Genomic DNA, 20,240 nt, shown 5'->3' with positions numbered 1-20,240 from the left:
AATGCCTTAAGGATGAATTTTCCTTAGGCCTAAATTCTTTAAAATCTTAAGATTTTTTATTGCTCACTTAGAAACAAGATAAAAATCTTGATCAAAAGATGATTTCTACATCCTGATTGAAGAATTGAACTCCTTCAGTGAAGTGTCAGAGGACCTCACTGCTTGCCTGGAAGGTTCTCAGGCCATAACTACCTGCCTTGAAGAGCCAAATCATCATTATTTTCTTTCAAAGAATATTAGAGTACAGTACACATAACATATCAGGCTGGCCTCACAAATCAGCACAGCCCCACAGAGCCTGCAAGAAATTAGGTCAGGCCTGAAAGAAATCAGGCTGTGGTCCAATAGGCTTTTTAATCTTAAGTGGGAAAATAGGTTCACAGGGTGTTAGGGTCACTGTCTTTATTTATTTTTAAGTGTTACAAAACCAGTAACACTTTTCAGTGTTAGAGACCTATTTTTCTAAACCATGAAACATTTCTGGTCCTCCTTTTAGATAATTTTTGGCGTTGCATAATTTATAAAGAAAGCAGATTCCCTAGTGGTTAGAAATTCATAATATAAACAAACAAACAAACAAATCTTCTGTTGCTCATAACATGAAGGGGAAAGAAGTACTTCCCTTGCCTCCAGTTATTACCCTTGAGGCCTGTACTTTCCCCATCAGAAGTAAAAATCTCCTAAAATCCCCATTTAAAATGTGAAAGTATTTTGAGAGCTAACACTTTAAGTCACTAGTACGCATTAATGTTCAATCGTTAAGGTTGGTTAAAATGCTCATTAATTTATAATATAGCAATAATTAAGATATGTTGGAAATCCAAATGAATCAATATAAAGTAATCATTATCATTAGGCAGAAACATCATTTCCAGAGTTACAGACCTCAAGGTACAAATGGAGGGAAGAGAATGGATCAGTTGCATGTACTTGACCTTTAAATCGCTTGATATAATTTTCTAATTTCAATTTGATTGATAAGCCTGGTGTTTTGGAGATGGTCAATACAACCTACTCATTTTGAGCACAGGCTTTGGAGTCAGAAAGCTGAGACCTGGTCCATTACACTATGATTTACCTTAGTCAAATGACTAAACCTCTGTAAGCTTTGATTTTTTAAATCAAATGGAGATACTAATAATTTCATAAGCGGTGAAGCTGTTATGATGATTAAATGAGATAAATGAGATTATATTTCAAATGCTTAGAACACTGCCTGGCACATATTAATGATGATGATCATCATTATTAAGTGGTCAAAATTTTAAAAGGGCATAGTTTGAATTTGATTGTAAGTTTTGGGTCTCCTAGTCTCTGGCGCTCTGTCCAGAGCCTTCTCTCTATTCTCATCTCATATAGCAGTGCTAGTGAGAAGAGGGCAAACAAAACAAAACAAAACAAAACAAAACAAAACAAAACAAAACAAAAAACCCCCGCAAGAACATCATTCCTTTCTGGACTCGGTCCTTTCTTCCTTTGTCCTCTAGGGGCCGCTGTGTTTCCCCGAAAGCGCGCTGTACGCCTGGTTGCCGCGAGACCGTCGCCAGGCAACCGCGTGTATATACACTGCGGATCCGGCCCGGGTCTCGTCAACATGGCGGCTCAAGGCGCCTCCTTGACCTCATCATCCAACGTGTCTGCCACATCGGTGTTGCCACCAGGATCGCCACAGACCCGGCCCTCGACCTCAACCGCAGTCTCCAAGTCGCCCCTGGAGTCGAGGGCAAGCTCTCTGAACCCACAACCTCGCTCCACGTGCCAGGAGGACTCGTTGCCTCTGGCCGTGTTTTATGGGCCTCTGGACGCCAAAAACCCGCTCCTGGCCTCCTTTGAGAAGGAGATAAAGGAGTTGCTAGGCTTTATGAAGAAAAAGAAGGCTTTAGAGATAACAGAGGAACAGAAGCATGAATTCCACCAGCGTTGGTAAGCGGAGGCAGGGCGCTGGGGCCGGGCCTGGCCGGAGAACTTCGGGGCAACTCTCAGGGCCCAGGGTGAGATGCCCATGGACCCAGGACCTGGTCCTGGAGGTAAAAACAAAGTTTAAGAAGTGGAGAAGCTTCACTATTACAATCCTTAATTCCTGGTCAATGTTATATCTTGGCTTTCTGCGAGGGTCAAAATAAAAAGCAACACAGAAATGTTTCATTACTCACCATTCTTTCTGATTGTCTCCTAATTGCTACTCCATGCCAATACATTTTTGGCTCACTCACGGGTTTGCACAATTTTCCATTGTGTGGGTACAGTTTTGTGTACGGAGAAAAAGTAGTAACTTTGAGGTAATTTAGGTTCTTGAAAAAGTTCTTGATGCCATGAAGTATGTCCTTCTGTGAACATGGGCCTTTAATTCCTTTTTATACTGTTATTAAGATCATAATGACTTTTCCTTGATTTTGTGACTAATTTTGCACATCTGTTTGCCTTGGGGAGGTGGGGTTTTCACCATATTATTATCTTGAACTGCAAATTCCCTGTTTTTAATGTCGTTTTCTGCTTGTTACCATCTTCCTTTGCCAGTCAAAAAACATTGCAAACTGAACAGTTATAAATCTAAACAAGTGGCAAAGAATACCAGAATAATGAGTAGTTTCAACTTGTATCTTTTCTTTATGCATTTCCTATGAAGAAATAGTTTTAACTTATATCTATTATTTATTCATGCATTTAACTATGTATTGAGCACCTACTATCATACACCATTCTAGAAACTAGGAAAACATCAGGTTAAAAAAAAAAGATACAAATCTGTATCCTCGTGGAACACAAAGTTTTGTGACTAAAGACAGCTACTAAACCAATATGTAAGGAAATTTTTTCACAAGGAGATTAAGTGATAGAAAATTAGAGCAGGCAGTGGGGGTAGAAGATAATGGGATCGGTGTTGCAATTTAAAATGGGATGATAGGGAGGATGGTCAGGGAAAGTCAGGAAAAGTGGCCTTTGAGAAAGAGGAGGACATATAGTAGCCATTGATGAGGATTTCTATAGAAAGAGTTGGCCAAACAGGGAGAATGACAAGTGCAAAGGTCCCAGGGTGGGATTGTGAGTGTGGGAAGAACAGGTTTCTTTCAGGAGTGAGGTAGGTCATGAGTTTAGTTTTTAGATATATTTTTAGATTGACATGTAATTCAGTATTCATGCAGAGCTATTATGTAGGTAGTTGGACAGTTGAGTCTGGAAGTCAGAGGAGATATACATTTGGGATTTATCAGCATATCAATAATATTTAAATCATGATACTTGGTGGAATAGCTGAGGGAGTTAGTGTAGATGGAGAAGAAGAGGGTCTAAGGATTGAACCCTGAGACACTCCAATATCACCTAGTGGTGAAGGTAAGTAACTGGCAGAGACTAAGAAGGAGTGCCAAGGAGGTAGGAGAAAACCAGTAAGTGTGTGTGTACTGGAAGCCAGGTAGAGAAAGTGTTTCAAGGAGGAAAGAATGATCGATCAACTGGGACAAATCCTGCTGATGGTCCAAATAAGATGAAAACTAAGAATTGACCAAGGAGAGTGCATTACATACCTAAGATATATATACCAGCCTTCTAGTTCAAACTACCACCATCTTGGATTTTCCCTGCAGCCACTGAGTCTCAAATCTATTCTTAACATAGCAACAGAGTGATCTTTATAAATAAATCATCCACTTCCCTATCTAAAGACTTTCTATTGCTTTCCAAATAAAATTATGACTCCTTCTGATGTCCTCCAGGGTCTGCGGATCTGGCCTTGCCTGCCTCATTAATCTCAGATCATCCCTCACTTCTCAGCATTTTCCAGGCAAACAGATCCTACTGTTTCTCACCCCAAGGACTTTGTATTTGCTGCCTCCGTTGTCTGAAATGTTCTTTCCTCAGCTTTTCAAATATTTGGTCCCTTCTCTTCTTTCAGGTCCTAGCCCAGTTGTTACCTCCTTAGAGTGGCCTTTCATATCTAATGCAGGTTCATCAATCAATTTATACTTTTTATTTGTTTTCTTGTGTGTTGGCTGTCTCCCCCATTAGAATGTAAGCTCCCTGTGTCTTTTGAATGATGTGTCTCTTTTTCATTGCTCTGTTTCTAGCACCTACCCTTAGGGTTGGAACATAGTAAACATTCAATAAATATTTGGCATGGAAAAAATTCAAGGGTTCTTGAAAAAATTCTGAAATTCAAGCATTCCAAAATAATTGTAAATGTTCTATATGGGAAAGTAGACCAAGAATAATAGATGAGTACAGCATCTGTCCCATCTATAAACAGACTGGTAGAAAATCACAAATGTTAAGGATTGACATGGACCTTAGCAATCTAACGTGTCATACAATTTAGATATGTGTATATGTATGTATATGTTTATGCAACAATTTTTATTGAGTGCCTACTATGTGTCAGGCATTTTCCTAGTCATGGGTTATACAGTGGTGCACAAAACAGATACAGGAATCTGCTCATGGAGCTTATAGTCTAGCAAGGGAAATAGGCTTTCAAATGAGTCATTAAGTCAACACAGATTTAACAAGTGCAATGAAGGAAGATGTTACTGAGCACTTCTGTGTACCAGGCATTATACTAGGTGCTGGGGCTACAGCAGTGAACCAGACAAAAGCCCCTGCTCTGTTGGTACTTGTATTCTAGAGGAGGAAATGGACAATAAACATATTACATAAGTACATTTTATGGTGACCTAGAAAGTGATAAATGCTAGGGAGAAAAATAAAGAGAGGAAGGGTTGTAGAGTGGGAGACAGGAGATTGCAATTTTCAATAAGGTGGTGTGAGTAGATGACACTTGAGCAGAGGCTTAAAGAGAATACAGAGGGAGCATTTCAAATGAATGGTGAGGGCAGTGACATTAAACTGAGATTAGAAGGATGCCTGGCAGTTTACCAGGCAAGGAGGGAAGATAAACGGAGCAAGCATGTGGGAAGATCTTGGCAGGAAAGAGTCAGGGACTTTGGAGGAAAGGACAGAAGCCAGTTTAGCATAGTTTAGTGAGTGTGGGTGCAGTGGTATGAGATGCGATTAGTGGAGTAGGTAGGGCTTTGGAAGGTTTTAGAGGCCATTTATAGAGTTTGTGTTTATTCCAAATGCATTGAGAAGCTATTGGGTAGTTTTGGGCAGGGTATTCACCATGTGTGATTTTTATTTTAAAATATTATTTTGGTGATCTTGTCCAAATGGAGCGAGAATGGCAATGTACAGAACAGTTAGGAATACAGGAGGTAACATATTTGACAGATGGTTATCTTTTTAAATCAAAATTTGTTTCTTTTTGTAACAAATTCATAGTATTTAAAATACAGATTTGATCACACCAGCACTGTCATTAAATTTAGAGTGTGATAAATTTTTAAAAGGTATAAGCACATAATATTGAGATATTCTGTTTATATAATTACGATTTTCTATTTTAGAAAATTCTAAATATCCAGCAGCAGCTGTTATCAATCAGTAATCCAAACTACATTAACATTCTTTTCTTAAATGATGTATATGATATAGTATATATTGTATTTTCCTTGTTTAATCATTATGTAAGCCATTCCCAATGAGCAATCTTAACTTGAACTTAAGGTTACTTAAAAAAAGAAAAGAAAACAAAAGAAAAGACAATTATCTTATTATATAACCTTGATTGATTTAACGAAGCTGTTTTTTTTTTTAAATGAGTAACAAACCTAGACATCATTATCTCATCTGTAAGGTTTGGAAGAACTAACTCAACTACATAATTTAAGAATTCTAGCAAGACTCGGTGAAGTTTTTGGATTCATTATATTTATTCTAATACTGTGACATTTCATGAAGCAGCAAATGAAACTGAAAAAAGGTGAAATAAGCCAGGCAATCCAAACACTTCTCCCTTTTTAAACTTCTTTGGGCTGTATTTGCCACACTAGTTATTTGGCATTGTTGGTTAGGACTTGGTACGTGTATATAGTTTTCTACCCTAAGTATTACTGTTTAGTGCATGAAGGCAGGCATACTCTCTCCCACCACTTCCTTTGTCATTCAACCAATATCCTCTAATTACCTGGATGAATTAATTGACATGTTTCTGTTGAGGTTTTTTTTTTTAATTAATATCCCACCATGTCCATCATAAATACTAGAGCCATCTTCAATCCTTAAGTTTAGATTCCTGTCTGTTTTAGTCAGTGGAACAAATACTATAGGCTGGATGGCTTAAACAATAGAAATTCATTTTCTCACAGTTCTGGAGGCTAGATATCCCAAGTCAAGGTCTGGCAGGGTCAGTTTCTGGTGAGAGCTCTCTTTGTGGCTTGCAGAGGCCCACTTTGTCTTCTTACAGCCTTTCCTTTCAGGAAGCAGGGGTGGGGAGGAGAGAATGGGAGTGAGCACGAGTGCTCTCTGGTGTCTCAGAAGAGCATTGATCAAAATGAACCAGGGCCCCACCCTGTGACTCAATTTAACCTTATCTACTTTCTTAAGGGTCCTCCCCTCAAAATACAGCCACCCTGAGGGTTAGGGCTTCAACAATGAATTTTGAGGAGACACACATTCATTCCATAATAGTGTCCTTATCTAGAAATTTATGAGAAAGGATTGGACAGCTGTTAAGGGAAATTTGAATTTTTCCTAGAGACATAATTTCTGAGGGGGGGAAGGGGTAAATGTTGACTAAATGAATGAACAAAATAAACAATGATCTGCTACCCTTTGAAACTCGGATTAGAAGCCACTTTAAGAATACTATATGCTTTATTTTTGTTTTACTTGGTAGAAGGAAACATAACCCTAAATAGACTGACTGGATATTTGAACTCTTGGACCCTTTACAAAAAAGAATAAGAACAAGGAAATTTTTTCCTATTTATTTATTTATTCTTTCAACAACTATTTATCAAGTACTTACATATAGTAGATATTCACTACTCTTAGGGCTGGAAAATAATATAATTGAGGTCCTTGCCCTTAGTGAGTTTATATTACAGAGGATTGGAAGTTATTATATATACTTAGGTATATACTATGTACTAGTTAGGAGCATGGATGCAGTAAGTCTCAGTTTCATCCATTCTATATTTGAAATATTGATATTTCCTATCTCAGGGTTGTTTTGAAAATGAAATGAAAAAAAAAATAAAGAGCATGTTGGCAAAAGATCTAGAATAACCAATGTAATATTGAGGAGAACAAAGTTGGAAGACTGATGCTGCCTGACTTTAAGATTTTCTATACAGCTACAGTAATCAAGTGAGTGTGGTATTGGTGATGGAATGGACCATTAGATTAAAGTAACAGAGTAGGGAGCTCAGAAATAGACCAACATAAATATAGTCAACTGATCTTTGAGAAAGGAGCAAAGGCAATTCAATGGCATAAAAATAGTTACTTCAACAAATGGTACTGTAACAACTGGACATCCACGTGTAAAAAAAAATGAGTTTAGACACAAATCTTACACCCTTCCCAAAAATTAACTCAAAATGGACCACAAACCTACAAATGCTATAAAACTCTTAGAAGATAACATAGAAAAATCTAGGTGACCTTGGGTTTGGCAGTGATTTTTTAGATATAACATCAAAGGCACAATCCATGAAAAAAATAATTGATAAGCTGGACTTCATTAAAATTAAAAATGTCTGCTCTCTGAAATACACTGTCAAGGGAATGAAAGCCAAGCCACAGACTGGGAGAAAATATTTGCAAAAGACATATCTGGTAAAGGACTGTTATCCAAACTACAAAGAACTCTTAAAACTCAACAGTTAGAAAACAAACAACCTGATTGAAACAGTGGACTAAAGACCTCAACAGACATCTCACCAAAAACGATACACAAATGGCATATAAACCTATGAAAAGATGTTCCACATCATGTATCATCAGGAAGTTGCAGATGAAAACAACAGGGCTATACCACTACACATTTATTAGAATGGCCCAAATCTGGAACACTGACAACACCAAATGCTGGTGAGGATATGGAACAACAGGAACTCTCATTCATTGCTGGGAGGAATGCAAAATGGTATAGCTACTTTGGAAGACAGTTTGGTGGTATCTTACGAAACTAAACATTCTCTTTGGTAAATTGTTCTCCTTGGTATTTACCCAAAGAAGTTACGTCCACACATAAATCTGTATATATGGATGTTTATAGCAGTTTTATTCAAATGGGCAAAACTTGAAAGCAAACAAAATATCTTTCAGTAACTGAATGGATAAATAAACTGGTATATCCAGACAATGGAATATTATTCAGTTCTAAAAGGAAATGAACTATCAAGCCATGAAAAAGGGGGCGGGGAGAATCTTAAATGCATATTACTAAGTGAAAGAAGCCAATCTGAAAAGGCTACATACTGTATGATTCCAAGTATATGACATTTCGAAAAAGGCAAAACTGCAGTGACTAAAAAGAGCAGTGATTGCCTGGGATTGGGGGTGGAGAGGGAGGGATGAATATGCAGAGCACAAAGGTATTTTTAGGGCAGTGAAGCAACTGTGTCATACCGTAATGATGGATACATGTTAGTGTACATTTGTCCAAACCCATAGAATGTGCAATGCCAAGAGTAAACCCTAATGTAAACTATGGGCACTGGGTGTTCAGGATGTGTCAGTGTAGGCTCCTCAGTTGTCACAATTGTACTACTCTGGTGGGGGGTGTTGGTAATGGTAGGGGAATCTCTATACCTTTTGCTCAATTTTTCAGTGACCCTAAAACTGCTCTAAAAAAATAGTCTATTTAAAAAAAACACATATAAAGAGCTTCAATCAGTGCTTGACAGAAAAGAAGCAGAAATTTTAACTATAAGTGTATTTATTAATAACTAGACATTAACAATAAGGCACATTGGAAAGACTTAGCACAAGGCACATTTTTAAGGGTTGCTTGCTAATTAATTGAGGTTTCGTGCTGACTTTGAAGATATTTTATTTTGATTTTTACAGTGCCACCTCTTTGTTTAATATCTGGAACAAATATGCCCCCCGGCTGCCAGCTGCCTATTACAACGAAAAGCTTCTGAAGGTTGGAGATAGCCTTTGTGAAATGAAAGTAAGTGCCTCTGGAGGGAAAAAAGCCTAAATGAAACCCATTTGGCTAATTATTATTATTATTTGGTTTGACACCATTCCTATTTTACCTGATTAGATTGTTTTTCTTAGAAAATATATAAATGAATACATAACATTTTAATGAGGCACAGTGACCAAAAAAGTGTTTGTTTTTTAATTTTGTATTACTAGTTGCTATTCTCCATAGGTGAGTGATTCCAGAACAGAAAGACAGCTGGCACAGCCCCTAGTTAACAGAGGGTGTGGTAGGCCCAACAGGAAATGTTGAGTCATCATGTTCCTACCTTATACAAAGGAGCCCAGGCAGCACTTCCTGTTGTTTTTTTTTTTGCATGGTTGGCTGACCCTGCGGACAACTCTCATGGCTTCTGGCCTTGCTGCTGCGTTGCTTGCTTCCCCGTGTCCTGTTTTAATGAATTTCGTCTCCTTCTTAATGTTTTGCCGAATGTAATTATAGCAGTCATTCCACACTTGCCCTGTTTCTGGCTCAGTAGTGTATTCCAAACTGAGTTTGTCTCTATTTTTAGTTCCATATCAATACCCAGGTCTTAGATTGCTGTGGACTCATGGGCTTGGTTTGGTAAGACCACACTATGGCTAAGTTTTACATTAATGATAATGTAAGTGTTTCCCTTAAACTCTGGCATAGGCCCAAGTTATTCCAAATTAGGTATGAGTATTTGGCACATCTAGGATCTGTGGGCTAAGTTTATCCAAAGTGATTTTAGGTCAGATGTGGGCCGTATTCAGTGTCTTCTTAATCTTCGGTTCTTCAGCATCTTTTTCCTCCTCCATTTCTATTTGTTTTCGTTTGGGAGGAAAATTTACCAAATAGAGGATAAGATATGGAGGAATTTTGGTAATTAAGAACTAAGATACATTTTTTGCTGCCAAAATTAGATAACCACCTTAGCTTCATGTAATTGGACTGTGGTATCTTAGAAACTTGAAAATATAGAGTTTGGAAAAACTATAGGAAAAAAAAAAGATGAGCTCCCACTTGTAATTTGTATTCACGTGAGGTGGAATGACAGCTTTGACAAGAATTAGAAGAGTGCCCCCTCTCCATTTTGATGCTTCTCCTCAATATGAGAAGCTGGTGACTGGGTTTGAGGAGTATCCAGTTAAGCTGAGTGGATATTGGTGGAGGAAGGAGAAAGCAGCATGTTAGAAATTAATAAAGCAAGTGGATGATGGGTAATGGCTAAGGTAGCGATATTTTAAAATTTGCTTAAAGGAATAACAACAAAAACATTTTAAATACTTTTCATAGTATTCATAAGAAAGTGGGCCGATAAAGGTATTTATAATCCTGAAAACGAACTTGTTACTTTGGTTCTAGAATCTCTTTATTTTTACTTTAGTTACAGTACCGATCATTTTGTTAACATATTCTTGTTTTGAACCTGGATTTGAATTCAGTTTATAAATCAAATTAGAACAGAAAAGAATCAGAAAAGAATTAAGTGAACAATAACAAACAAGTTGATAGAAACAGAAACAAAACACATTTGACTGTGGATGCCTCCCGAGGGGCTAGGTAACCTGAAAGGCAGTTCATACTCAGGGCAGTTGCTTTTCCTGGAGACACAGTCACAGGGGAGGAAGCTGAGTAAGGTTTGCAACAGACATATTTCAGAGCCCGACTCACATCCACTGCCCTGAAACTCTTCAGATTAACTGTGCCTTATGGGCTACAGAAATGAGGCATGTGACTTTGTCATGGAAATATAAGCCTGAATTAGAACTAACAGAATCATAACTAACAATAGTTCTGACTTTTTTTTGGTTTGGCATGATGCAGCGTCAGAGTCTTGACAAAAGAGAGGATGAGTTAGCTCATCACCTGCATTTTTCTCTGCTCTCCTCCCTTCTCCTCCCTTCCCCTTTCTTCTCTTCTTCCCACCCCTTCCCCTCCTCCTCTTCCTTTTGCTCCCCTCCTGCCTCTCCCGCTTCCTTTCCTTCCCTCCCCCCCTCCTCTCTTTCTCCCTCCCTCCCATTCTCTCCTTTCTTTCTTCCTCTTTTACTTTCTCCCTCTTTCTCTTTACTTCCACCCCCATCTTTCTTTCTCTCCCTGCCTCTTTCCTTCTTTCATCTTTCTCTCTCCTTCCTTCCCTCCTTCCTCCTTCCCTCTTTTTCCCTCTCCCTCTCTCCCCTCCTTATCTCTTATTTCCTTCTTTTTTGGAGCTTAGGAGGTATCAGAGAAACAAGGCTAGTTACACAACTAACTCATCCACCTCTCTGACTAAGTGGGTGGGGTACCATCAAATGGTGATGTTAAATATTTTTGGATTTTAAGTAGTATATACAGGTATTACTACACACAATAATACCTTAGTGAATATTTTCATGTTGGAGATCATAATGGTCTTATCTCACAATAGGCTTGTTTTGAGGAGAATTATGAAATAATGAGCATTAATTGCCAAGCACAGTGCCTGTCATAATAAATGTTTGGGAATGGTAGTAATAATGTAATGGTGGTAGAAATAATAGTAATAGTAATAATCAAGGTTGATGCTATTAAGAATAACAAATATCAAATTTCAATAATGATATAATTTGATAATTATTATATTTAGTATTAATATAATTTAACAGTAAAATTTTAATAAGCAAAGTGATATTTTGAAACTTTCATCAAGTGCTCTCATTATTTCAGGACTATAAATTGGCCCTTTTACAGTGCTATGGAAGATATCTTCAGCAGTTCAATATCAACTTTGATGAGAATCAAGCAGATGTGCATCAATTCAAAACTGTCTTTTTTCCAAAAGGCTTTGGAGACAAAACTGCTGTACATACGGTAAGATGAAAGTAGTAGCTAAAATAGCTACAATTTATGATGAACTATGCAATATATCCTTTTGTTGACAGTGTTCCTTTGTTCAGCATAGCATTTACTTGTGTGCTATAAGTTGCTTAAATGTTTTCAGTGCTGAATAAGAAAGTGAACTTATTAAACTTTGTAAAGATGCTTTGGAGATTGTATCACTATAATCACTCATTCATCTAGCAGACAGTTATTGTTACAATAACTAATATTTGTAGAGTGATTTTAGTTTACAGAGTACTTTGGAAAACATATTTGATCCCCACAGTAACTTTGTGAGTTAGATACTATTATTATCCCTGTTTTACAAAAGAGAAAAAGAAAACTAATCACACAGTGTAACTAGCGGTCTGGAGATCAAACACAGGTCTTCTGATATAAAATTTTATGCTTTATTTCTAGTATACCAGTATTATTATGATGTTAATTGTTACCAATGATTCACTGGTTGAGCAATGACCATGTATTAGGCTCTTCTATATGCAGTATATGAATTGTTATCTTGCACCTCATTACAGTTGTAAAAGGTAGGTATGATTATGCCTCTTCTACAGATGAGGAAACAGGCTTATTACAGACTAAGAAACCCATCCCACTTACAACAGTCGGCAGAGTTGGAGTTTGAATGCTAATCAATCTGAATCCAAAGCTATGTTATTTCAAACTTGACGATTATTCAAGACCTTGGAAATATACAAGGTGTGCTAAAAAAAATACGGTGAATGTTTAAATAATAATAAAAAAAAAACTTATTAAAGTAAAAGACACATTGCCATTAACCCCCCTCAAAATACGCCCCCTTGCTTATCGTATCAGTCTTGACACTTTCTGAAGCAGTTCTGAAAATCCTCTTTCATGAGTATCTTTAGTTGAACTGTTCTGGCTGCCTCAATGTCCAGAATCATTTTGCCTTTGGGGAAGAGCCAGAAGTCACATGGTGCCAGATCCGGTGAATAAGGTGGATGAGGACACACCATCACGTTTTAATTTGACAGAAATTGCTGTATACCAGAAGCGATGGGTGACGTGGAGTGTTGTCATGATGGAGGAGGATTTACAGCACACTTTAAAGCACACCTTTTTCAACCATAGCTAACACCTGACTGACTGCACTGAACAAGTTGAAACTTGTCACACACTGTTACTAAGGTTCCACGTACCGCTTCCTGTATTGAAGATCCCTGCCTTTCTGTTGGATGGCACTCGGCAGCAGCTTTGATCGTATTTTGTGATAGAAAGGCTCTGTGTCACACATTGCTTCTGGTGCAGCAATTTCTGTCAAAAACATTATGGTGTGTCCTCATCCACATTATTCACCGGATCTGGCACCCTGTGGCTTCTGGCTCTTCCCCAAAGTCAAAATGACCATAAAAGGTAAATGTTTTGAATCGATTCAGGACATCAAGACAGCCACGACAGCACCGCTAAAGGCACGAAAGAGGACTTCCAGAACTTCAGAAAGTGGCAAGAATGGTGGCATGAGTGTGTTTGAAGCAAGGTGGAGTATTTTGGGGGGGATTAATGGCAATGTGTTTTTTACTGTAATTTTTTTTAAAAAATTGAAACATTCGCCATATTATTTGATCACACCTGTACGTGGTTTAATTAGCAGAAAAATTTCAAGCCAAGTTTGGGGGTCCATTGATCAGTTCAATTTGACTATATCCTAGGTACATGAATGAGAATATTGGGCAGTATGAGTTGGCACCCCATTGGGAATAGTACTGAATGAAAAGCTTAGGAGTTTGGACTTTTAAGGCCTCTCCTATTTCATCCTAGTCCAGGCCCCCATCTTTCCCTCATGCATGATTTCATTATCCTGCTTCCACCCAAACTCCCTGGCTTAGTACCAGTGTACCGATGAGCTCCACCGTCTCCAAAGCTTGTATCTTAGATATCTGCGTGGCGTGACTCATCACTCACTTCCTTCAAGTCTCCTGCACGCCCTGCTTTATTTTTATTCACCGGCTACATTTTTGTTTGTTTATTGTTCAATTTCCTTTTTCCCCTTCTAGAAGCTTCATGAGGACAGGGACTACTCTAATCTCTAATCCCTAGTGCTTAGGACAGTGCCTGGTAGGTAATAAATTCTCAGTAAAGCTTTATTGAAGGGTTGAATAAATGAAGTGACTAAGTCACTGTGAGTAATCTGAAATCAGTACACAGAATGGATTAGGAGGAAAAAGACTGGAGGCAGAAAGTAAAGCAATGAAGACAACATTAAGAGTATGCCATCAGGACTGTTGTGATAGGTGCAAAAAGATGCGAAGAATTTGGTTTTTTACATGCTAAGTTCGACACTGGCATACTGTGGTTCTCAACAAATATGTATAAAACGAGTGAGTAAGAGAATAGATTGAAAATTTAGTCTAGGAGGAACTTGACAATGGAAAACTAGAAGTCATGAGAAGTTTTGTTAGAGAAATAATTTTCGAATTAAATGCATAAAGATCATCTATGAAGCAGTGATAATGAATTTGTGGTCAAAATATTAACAGCAAAGTTTTGTGCAAAGATACTTAATCATGTAATTTAATGACCCCCTTTGTATGTACTGTAGGGAGGCATTATGGCAGAGTTGGTAAGAATTTGACCTCTAGAATCACCCTGCCTGGGTTCAAAGAGTTGCTGTGCCACTTCCTAAGGATGGAACCTTGGAGAAGTTGAGTCATTTCTTTGTGCCTCAGTTTCATCATCTGTAAAATGGAAGTAATGACAAAACCTCCTGCATAATGTTGTTTTAGGATTGCTGAGATAATTAAAGACTTAGAATAGGGCCTGACACTAAAAAAATTTGAGTATCATTATCTGTTTATAAAAGAAAGAGTACTTTAAAGGTAATGATTACTCCAACATGTAGATACATTCAATGAATATCTTCTGTGATACCAACTACGTAGTGGCTAGAAATAGTGTATATACATCTAAGTATGGTAAATAGCTTTACCAGTACTCATCAGTAGCCTAGCTAAAATCTCTCTTCTGAACTCCACATCTATTCAGTTATGTCATAAACATCTCAACTTGACATATCCCAAGCTGGACTCATCTTTCCTCCATCATTGGCTCCAGCCAGTCATCCAAACAAGAAATCATTGCAGATCTCTTCCTCTCTCTTATACCCCACATCGAATTGGTGACTAAATCTCATTGACTCAGACGAGACTTACATCTTTCCTTTCTCTTCATCCCGGAGTCCAGGGCCCCATCTCAGGACCCTGGTATGTCTGGACTACCTCACAGGCCTTTGATCTCTCCTAGCTTCCCTGCACGTAGCTTTATTCCCTAGCCTCTGCTTTTCATCTTCCACACTTTTGCCGGAATTGATTTCTAAAGTATAAATCAAATCATTTTACGCCTCTGCCCCTTGACTTTGCCCTTTAGCTAAAGCCCATATTGCTTGGAATGACGTGGAATGCTCTCCATGTTTTTTGACCATGGACCACCTCTACAGCTTAATCTCTTTATCTGAAACATTCTTTTCCAATCTTACAAAAGACTTTCAATTCAGTGACCACAGCAACTACTTTAAGCATTCTTAACATTGCTTGTGCCTGGAGTTCTTTTCCCTCTGCCAAGAGAAGAGGACTTGCCGTCCTCAACTTTGAGTCCCTGTTGCTTAACAGAGTGTGGCAAATAGAGATTCTTAATAAACATTTGCCCAATGAATTGTGCAAATAGTAATAATTACATCTGAATTAATAAGTTAAAATACCATTGGGTGAGTTTCTAAAAATTGATTCAATTCCATATTCTTGGAAATAGGATTTTGTACTTTTTTTTGTTTTGTACTTTGAAATTTTTTTGATTAAGGAAATGTTATCTTAACTAAATGGATGCTTCAAAGAAACCTATTTTAGCACATTTCTTTCTATATGTCTTAATCTGTTAGGGTTGCTATAACGAAACTTCATAGACTGATAGCTTAAACAACAAAAATTTATTTCTCACGTTCTGGCGCCTGGGATATCTGAGATCAAGGTACAGGAATATTCAGTGTCTGGTGAGAGCCAGCTTCCTGGTTCATAGACGGCTGTCTTCTCACTGTGTCCTCAGATGGCAGAAGCCATGAGGGGGCTGTCTGGTGTCCCTTTTATAAAGGCACTATCCCATTCATGAGGTCTCCATCCTCATGACCTAACTACCTCCCAAAGACTCCATCATCTAATATCACTTTGGGGATAGATTTCAACGTAAGAATTCTGGGGGGTGGGGAGGGACACAGACATTCAGTCCATGGCACTATACTAATCTATTAAATTAATTAAGCAAAATTGTTTACATTTTAGTTTCTTACATTTTGAGGAAAGCTTTCCTAAGTTGCATAAACTTTGTTTATATTTATTTATATTATATTTTCCCATGTGTTTCAGTTTCATGCTTTAAATGGCAAATATATTTGCAACTACCAGCTGGTCTGTGACAGTGATATGAACCTACAGAATAAAGAATCTGTGGTCCAGTGTCTGCGTATCTTGTCCTCCTTAAGACTCATCATGCAGTTGGCTCTGCCACAGGAGCACCTTTGTTGGATTATCTTCAACGGTATGTAGCCATGTATTTTATTTCCCATCACGTCATTGAGAAAGTCATTTAAATGCCTAGTTTGATGTTAACTTGATTACCCTGTGATTTAAAACATACTTACCGGATAATTATGTTTTTTTACATTTTTATTACATTTTAGTTTGTCCTCAGAAGCAGGGACTTAGAAAGCATATCTTTGGGTTTTCTGCTCAAAGAAGTATTAAAGGCTGTGGGGATAATCTGTTTCAGGTATATAAAAAAGAGGGGCCTCAGTTAATAAATAAATATAAGTGGAGAAGAATCAAAGAATCACTGCAGGTTAGATTGGTTCTAAGCATCATCCAAATTTATTGCTCCTCTCAAGTACTTTGGCCAGTGACTGGGGCTTTCTAGGTATCAACCTTCTCCTCCTACTTGGTTTTACTTGGTTTTGAATAAGGAGCTCTGAGAATGTGTGTGTACAGTATACTTATATACATATGTACATTGTGTAGATACACATATATATATTATATATGTCTCATGAAATATTATCTATCAAAATGTAGCATTTTTTTTCTCTTTAAAGAGTTAAAATTTAGATTCAATTCAAATTCTTTTTAAAGTTACAATGAAAAGTTGCAATGAGTCATCTGCTATATTGTTCTCTGGATAATATATTCTTAAAAGAAAAATAATGACAGTGTGTTCTATATGCATAAGAGCTGGACAAAATAACTTGAAAGAAAACACTGGATTCTACCTCATCTGTGGCAATTGAATACATTTCCTAGCCTTTTCCTTCCTTGCCCTCCCCAAATATTTTTTGACATTTTGATTGAAATTAGACTTTACATGCCAGAGATGAGGCTGATTTTGGAAGAAATTTTTTAGTCTAGTGACTGTCAAACTTTTGTGCCTGATCATGCTCAAGAGCATGTGTGATTCCCAGAGTAGCCACTACCATCTCGCTACCTGAGTTGCTCACACATCTTGGTAGGGACTAAGCAGGAGCAGAGGTTCCGTGCTCAAGAAGCAGTGAATAGGCCCATGGGTTGGGCCTTGCTTGAGTGGTGGAAATGACCCAGCATGACTCCCTGCCTGCAGTCTTTTTAGATTCACTCACAAAAAAATCCCAATATTCTTTAAAAAAAAAAAAGAATAAATGACTTCTGTATCTTCTCTGTCCTTTTCTTGGTGTGTGCTTTTTCTTTACACAGGTAGTATCATGCTCTAGATTTTAGTCTGTTTCCTAACTAGTATTCTGCTCAATACTATGGTTTTAGAATCTAGATAGGTTCCTGTCTGTAAATCTAGTTCATCAACTCTGCGTGCTGAATTGTGTTCCAGATAGCCATACACTTCTAGGGATGGCCACCTGGTTTGCCCTACCTCTCTAACTGCATAAATATTTCTGCAGTGAATATCCTTGCATGTGTCCTTTTATAGACCTGTGTGAGAATTTTCTGGGATCTATGCCCAGAAGTGGGATTGCTGGGTTGTGAGAAATATATTAATATATATTTAGTTTCACTAATTCCTGCCCGTTTTAATTAATTTTTCCAAAACCGATTGCCAAGCATTGTTCTAGGTGCTGGGGACACAGGAGTGGACAATAGACCAAAACCATGTTCTCATGGTTACATTCTGCTACAGGGAGGTGATAAATCAAAACTAATGGACCCAGAGAATATTATGCTAAGTGAAATAAGTCAGACTGAGAAAGACGAATATCATATGATCTCACTTATGTGTGGAATCTAAAGAACAGAATAAAGGAACAAACAAAACAGAAATAGACTCAGAGACATAAAGAAAAAACTGATGGTTGCTAGATGGAAGGGTGTGGGGACGGGGGAAAAGGTGAAGGGTTTAGAAAGCACAAATTGGTAGTCACAATATAGTCACGGGGATATGAAATACAGCATGGGGAATATAATCAATAATGTAAAGATTATGTAGGGTGTCAGATGGGTACTGGACTTATCAGGGGGATCATTTCATAGACTGTGTAGATGCCTGACCACTGCGTTATACAGCTGAAGCTGAAGTAGAATAATATTGAAATACTGAATGTCAACTATAATATATATATATGTGTGTGTATATATATGTATATATGTATATATATATATATATATATCTCACAGGATGTAAAATATAGCATAGGGAATACAGTCAATGGTATTGTAACAGCTATATAAGATATCAGAGGGGTAGTAGATTGCGGGGGTTATCACTTTGTGAGGGGTGTAAATATTTAACTATTACACTGTTTTGTACACCTGAAACGAATAAAAATGTATTAAAAAGGTAAACCTAAATGGTTGTGGCAGATCATGCCGAGTGCTATGGAGAAAAAAAATGCTGAGGAGGGGATAGGGAGAACTGAGCGTGGGCTGGGGCTGGGCTGCATTTTTAAATAGAATGATCAGGGAAGATCTCACTGAGATGACATTTGAGCAAAGACCTGAATGAGACATCTGAATATTTGGGGAAAGGACATTTCAACTGGGGGATTAGCACATCCAAAGATCCTGTGGTTTTAAAACTTTGAAATTTAAGTAATCAAAAATAGATTAACTTACAATTTATCAAAATACATTTAAGCTTTTCAGTTAGAAGTTAACATGTATTCTCTTTACTTTTAATTGACTATTGTATGTACACACCCTTGGTTTCTTAACCTACGTAACCAATCTTGGTTCTTTCATAAAATTTAGCTGGGTGTATGAATATTTGATAACACCCTACTTCTCAATTAACTAGAACCCTCAAATTTAAAGCCTTGAATTGTCAGATTATTTTGATGGTGGCCATCTTTGATGAAAATGAGTCACATGACAAAGCAATAAACTCATATTAGGGATTTAGTTAAAAACAAAGCAAAACAAACTTCTGGAGATATCTGATGTTGTCAAGATTCAGTCTGTGTTTTCATTCTATACCAATTACTCTTTTCTGCAGTGGGGATTTGTGAGCCGTGCCAAGGTCCCGCAAAGAAGGGCTCAGTTATAGTCAGGACGTACTAGGGTTGGAAAGGTTAAAGGCACATTTTTGAAATACAGAGGGCCCTTGTCATTCTTGAGGGCAGTCTCCTTGAGGCCTTCTGAAATTCCCCAGTTCCTGTTACTGACATGTTTATACAGGCTCCTGGCTTACACCTGAATCACATGTTTTGTGGAGAGGCATGCGTTTCCTGTGCATAGCCTTACTTGGTGACTTTTTCTTTTTTAAACAAAGAAACACAGTTATACAGTTTAATTTTGAAAGATTAAGAGCAGAGGTCGAGAAAACCAAATTGAGATAAGAATACTGTGCTTGAACTGTTACTAGCCAAGTGGTTTCTTCCCTGCTGGATCTTATGTGAAATAAGTAACTATGTCGAGGACGCAGCCACATTAAGAATGCTGAGTCCTCGAACGTTAAGGACCTATTGCAATCTCTGTGAAGTTTATGGCGCTATACGTGTTTAAGATTTTAGGCCATACTTTCGGTCATTGAGTTATGTGATTAATGTTTATAATACTTACAGGTGCGTTTTAATCAAGTGATGTGTATTTTGGAGCAGATGCTGTTTTCTCAAGCTTTTAAAGTTTAACTGTGAACATAGGATGCACAATTGTTGAATTTTGATGGTTATGAATTTTAGATCAAATATTTTATAGAAAATATTTAGACTACTTGCATTATAATTACATTGCCTTTTAAAAGCATGTTACCATCTTCGGGTATGTTGAAAGCATTATAATGTCCTTTGTATATAGAGAGATGTATGGAAATGTTGTTCTTTACCGTTCCCCATAACCCTGCCTCGTTTAATTAATGGCCTGATTAAAAATAAAATCATACTTGAATGATATTAAAT

The 20,240-nt window shown here is 37.6% G+C and overlaps 1 protein-coding gene across 1 annotated transcript in view; it reads left to right on the top strand.

Annotated features, from left to right (window-relative positions):
* The first annotated feature begins 1,559 nt into the window (after nt 1-1,559).
* The window catches only part of CFAP54 (cilia and flagella associated protein 54), a 249,277-nt gene continuing 230,596 nt past the window's right edge, over nt 1,560-20,240 (top strand). Inside the window, exons 1-4 of the mRNA XM_081060278.1 lie at nt 1,560-1,923; nt 8,908-9,013; nt 11,696-11,839; nt 16,240-16,411. Coding sequence (XP_080916404.1) covers nt 1,595-1,923; nt 8,908-9,013; nt 11,696-11,839; nt 16,240-16,411 — 751 coding nt within the window. The 5' untranslated portion in view covers nt 1,560-1,594. The remainder of the gene's footprint in view (nt 1,924-8,907; nt 9,014-11,695; nt 11,840-16,239; nt 16,412-20,240) is intronic.

The sequence above is a fragment of the Rhinolophus hipposideros genome, assembly GCF_964194185.1.
Source record: "Rhinolophus hipposideros genome assembly, chromosome: 9".
Taxonomy (NCBI): Eukaryota; Metazoa; Chordata; class Mammalia; order Chiroptera; family Rhinolophidae; genus Rhinolophus; species Rhinolophus hipposideros.
Note: the sequence above shows the minus strand (reverse complement) of the source record. Positions and strands in the feature narration are given on the sequence as shown.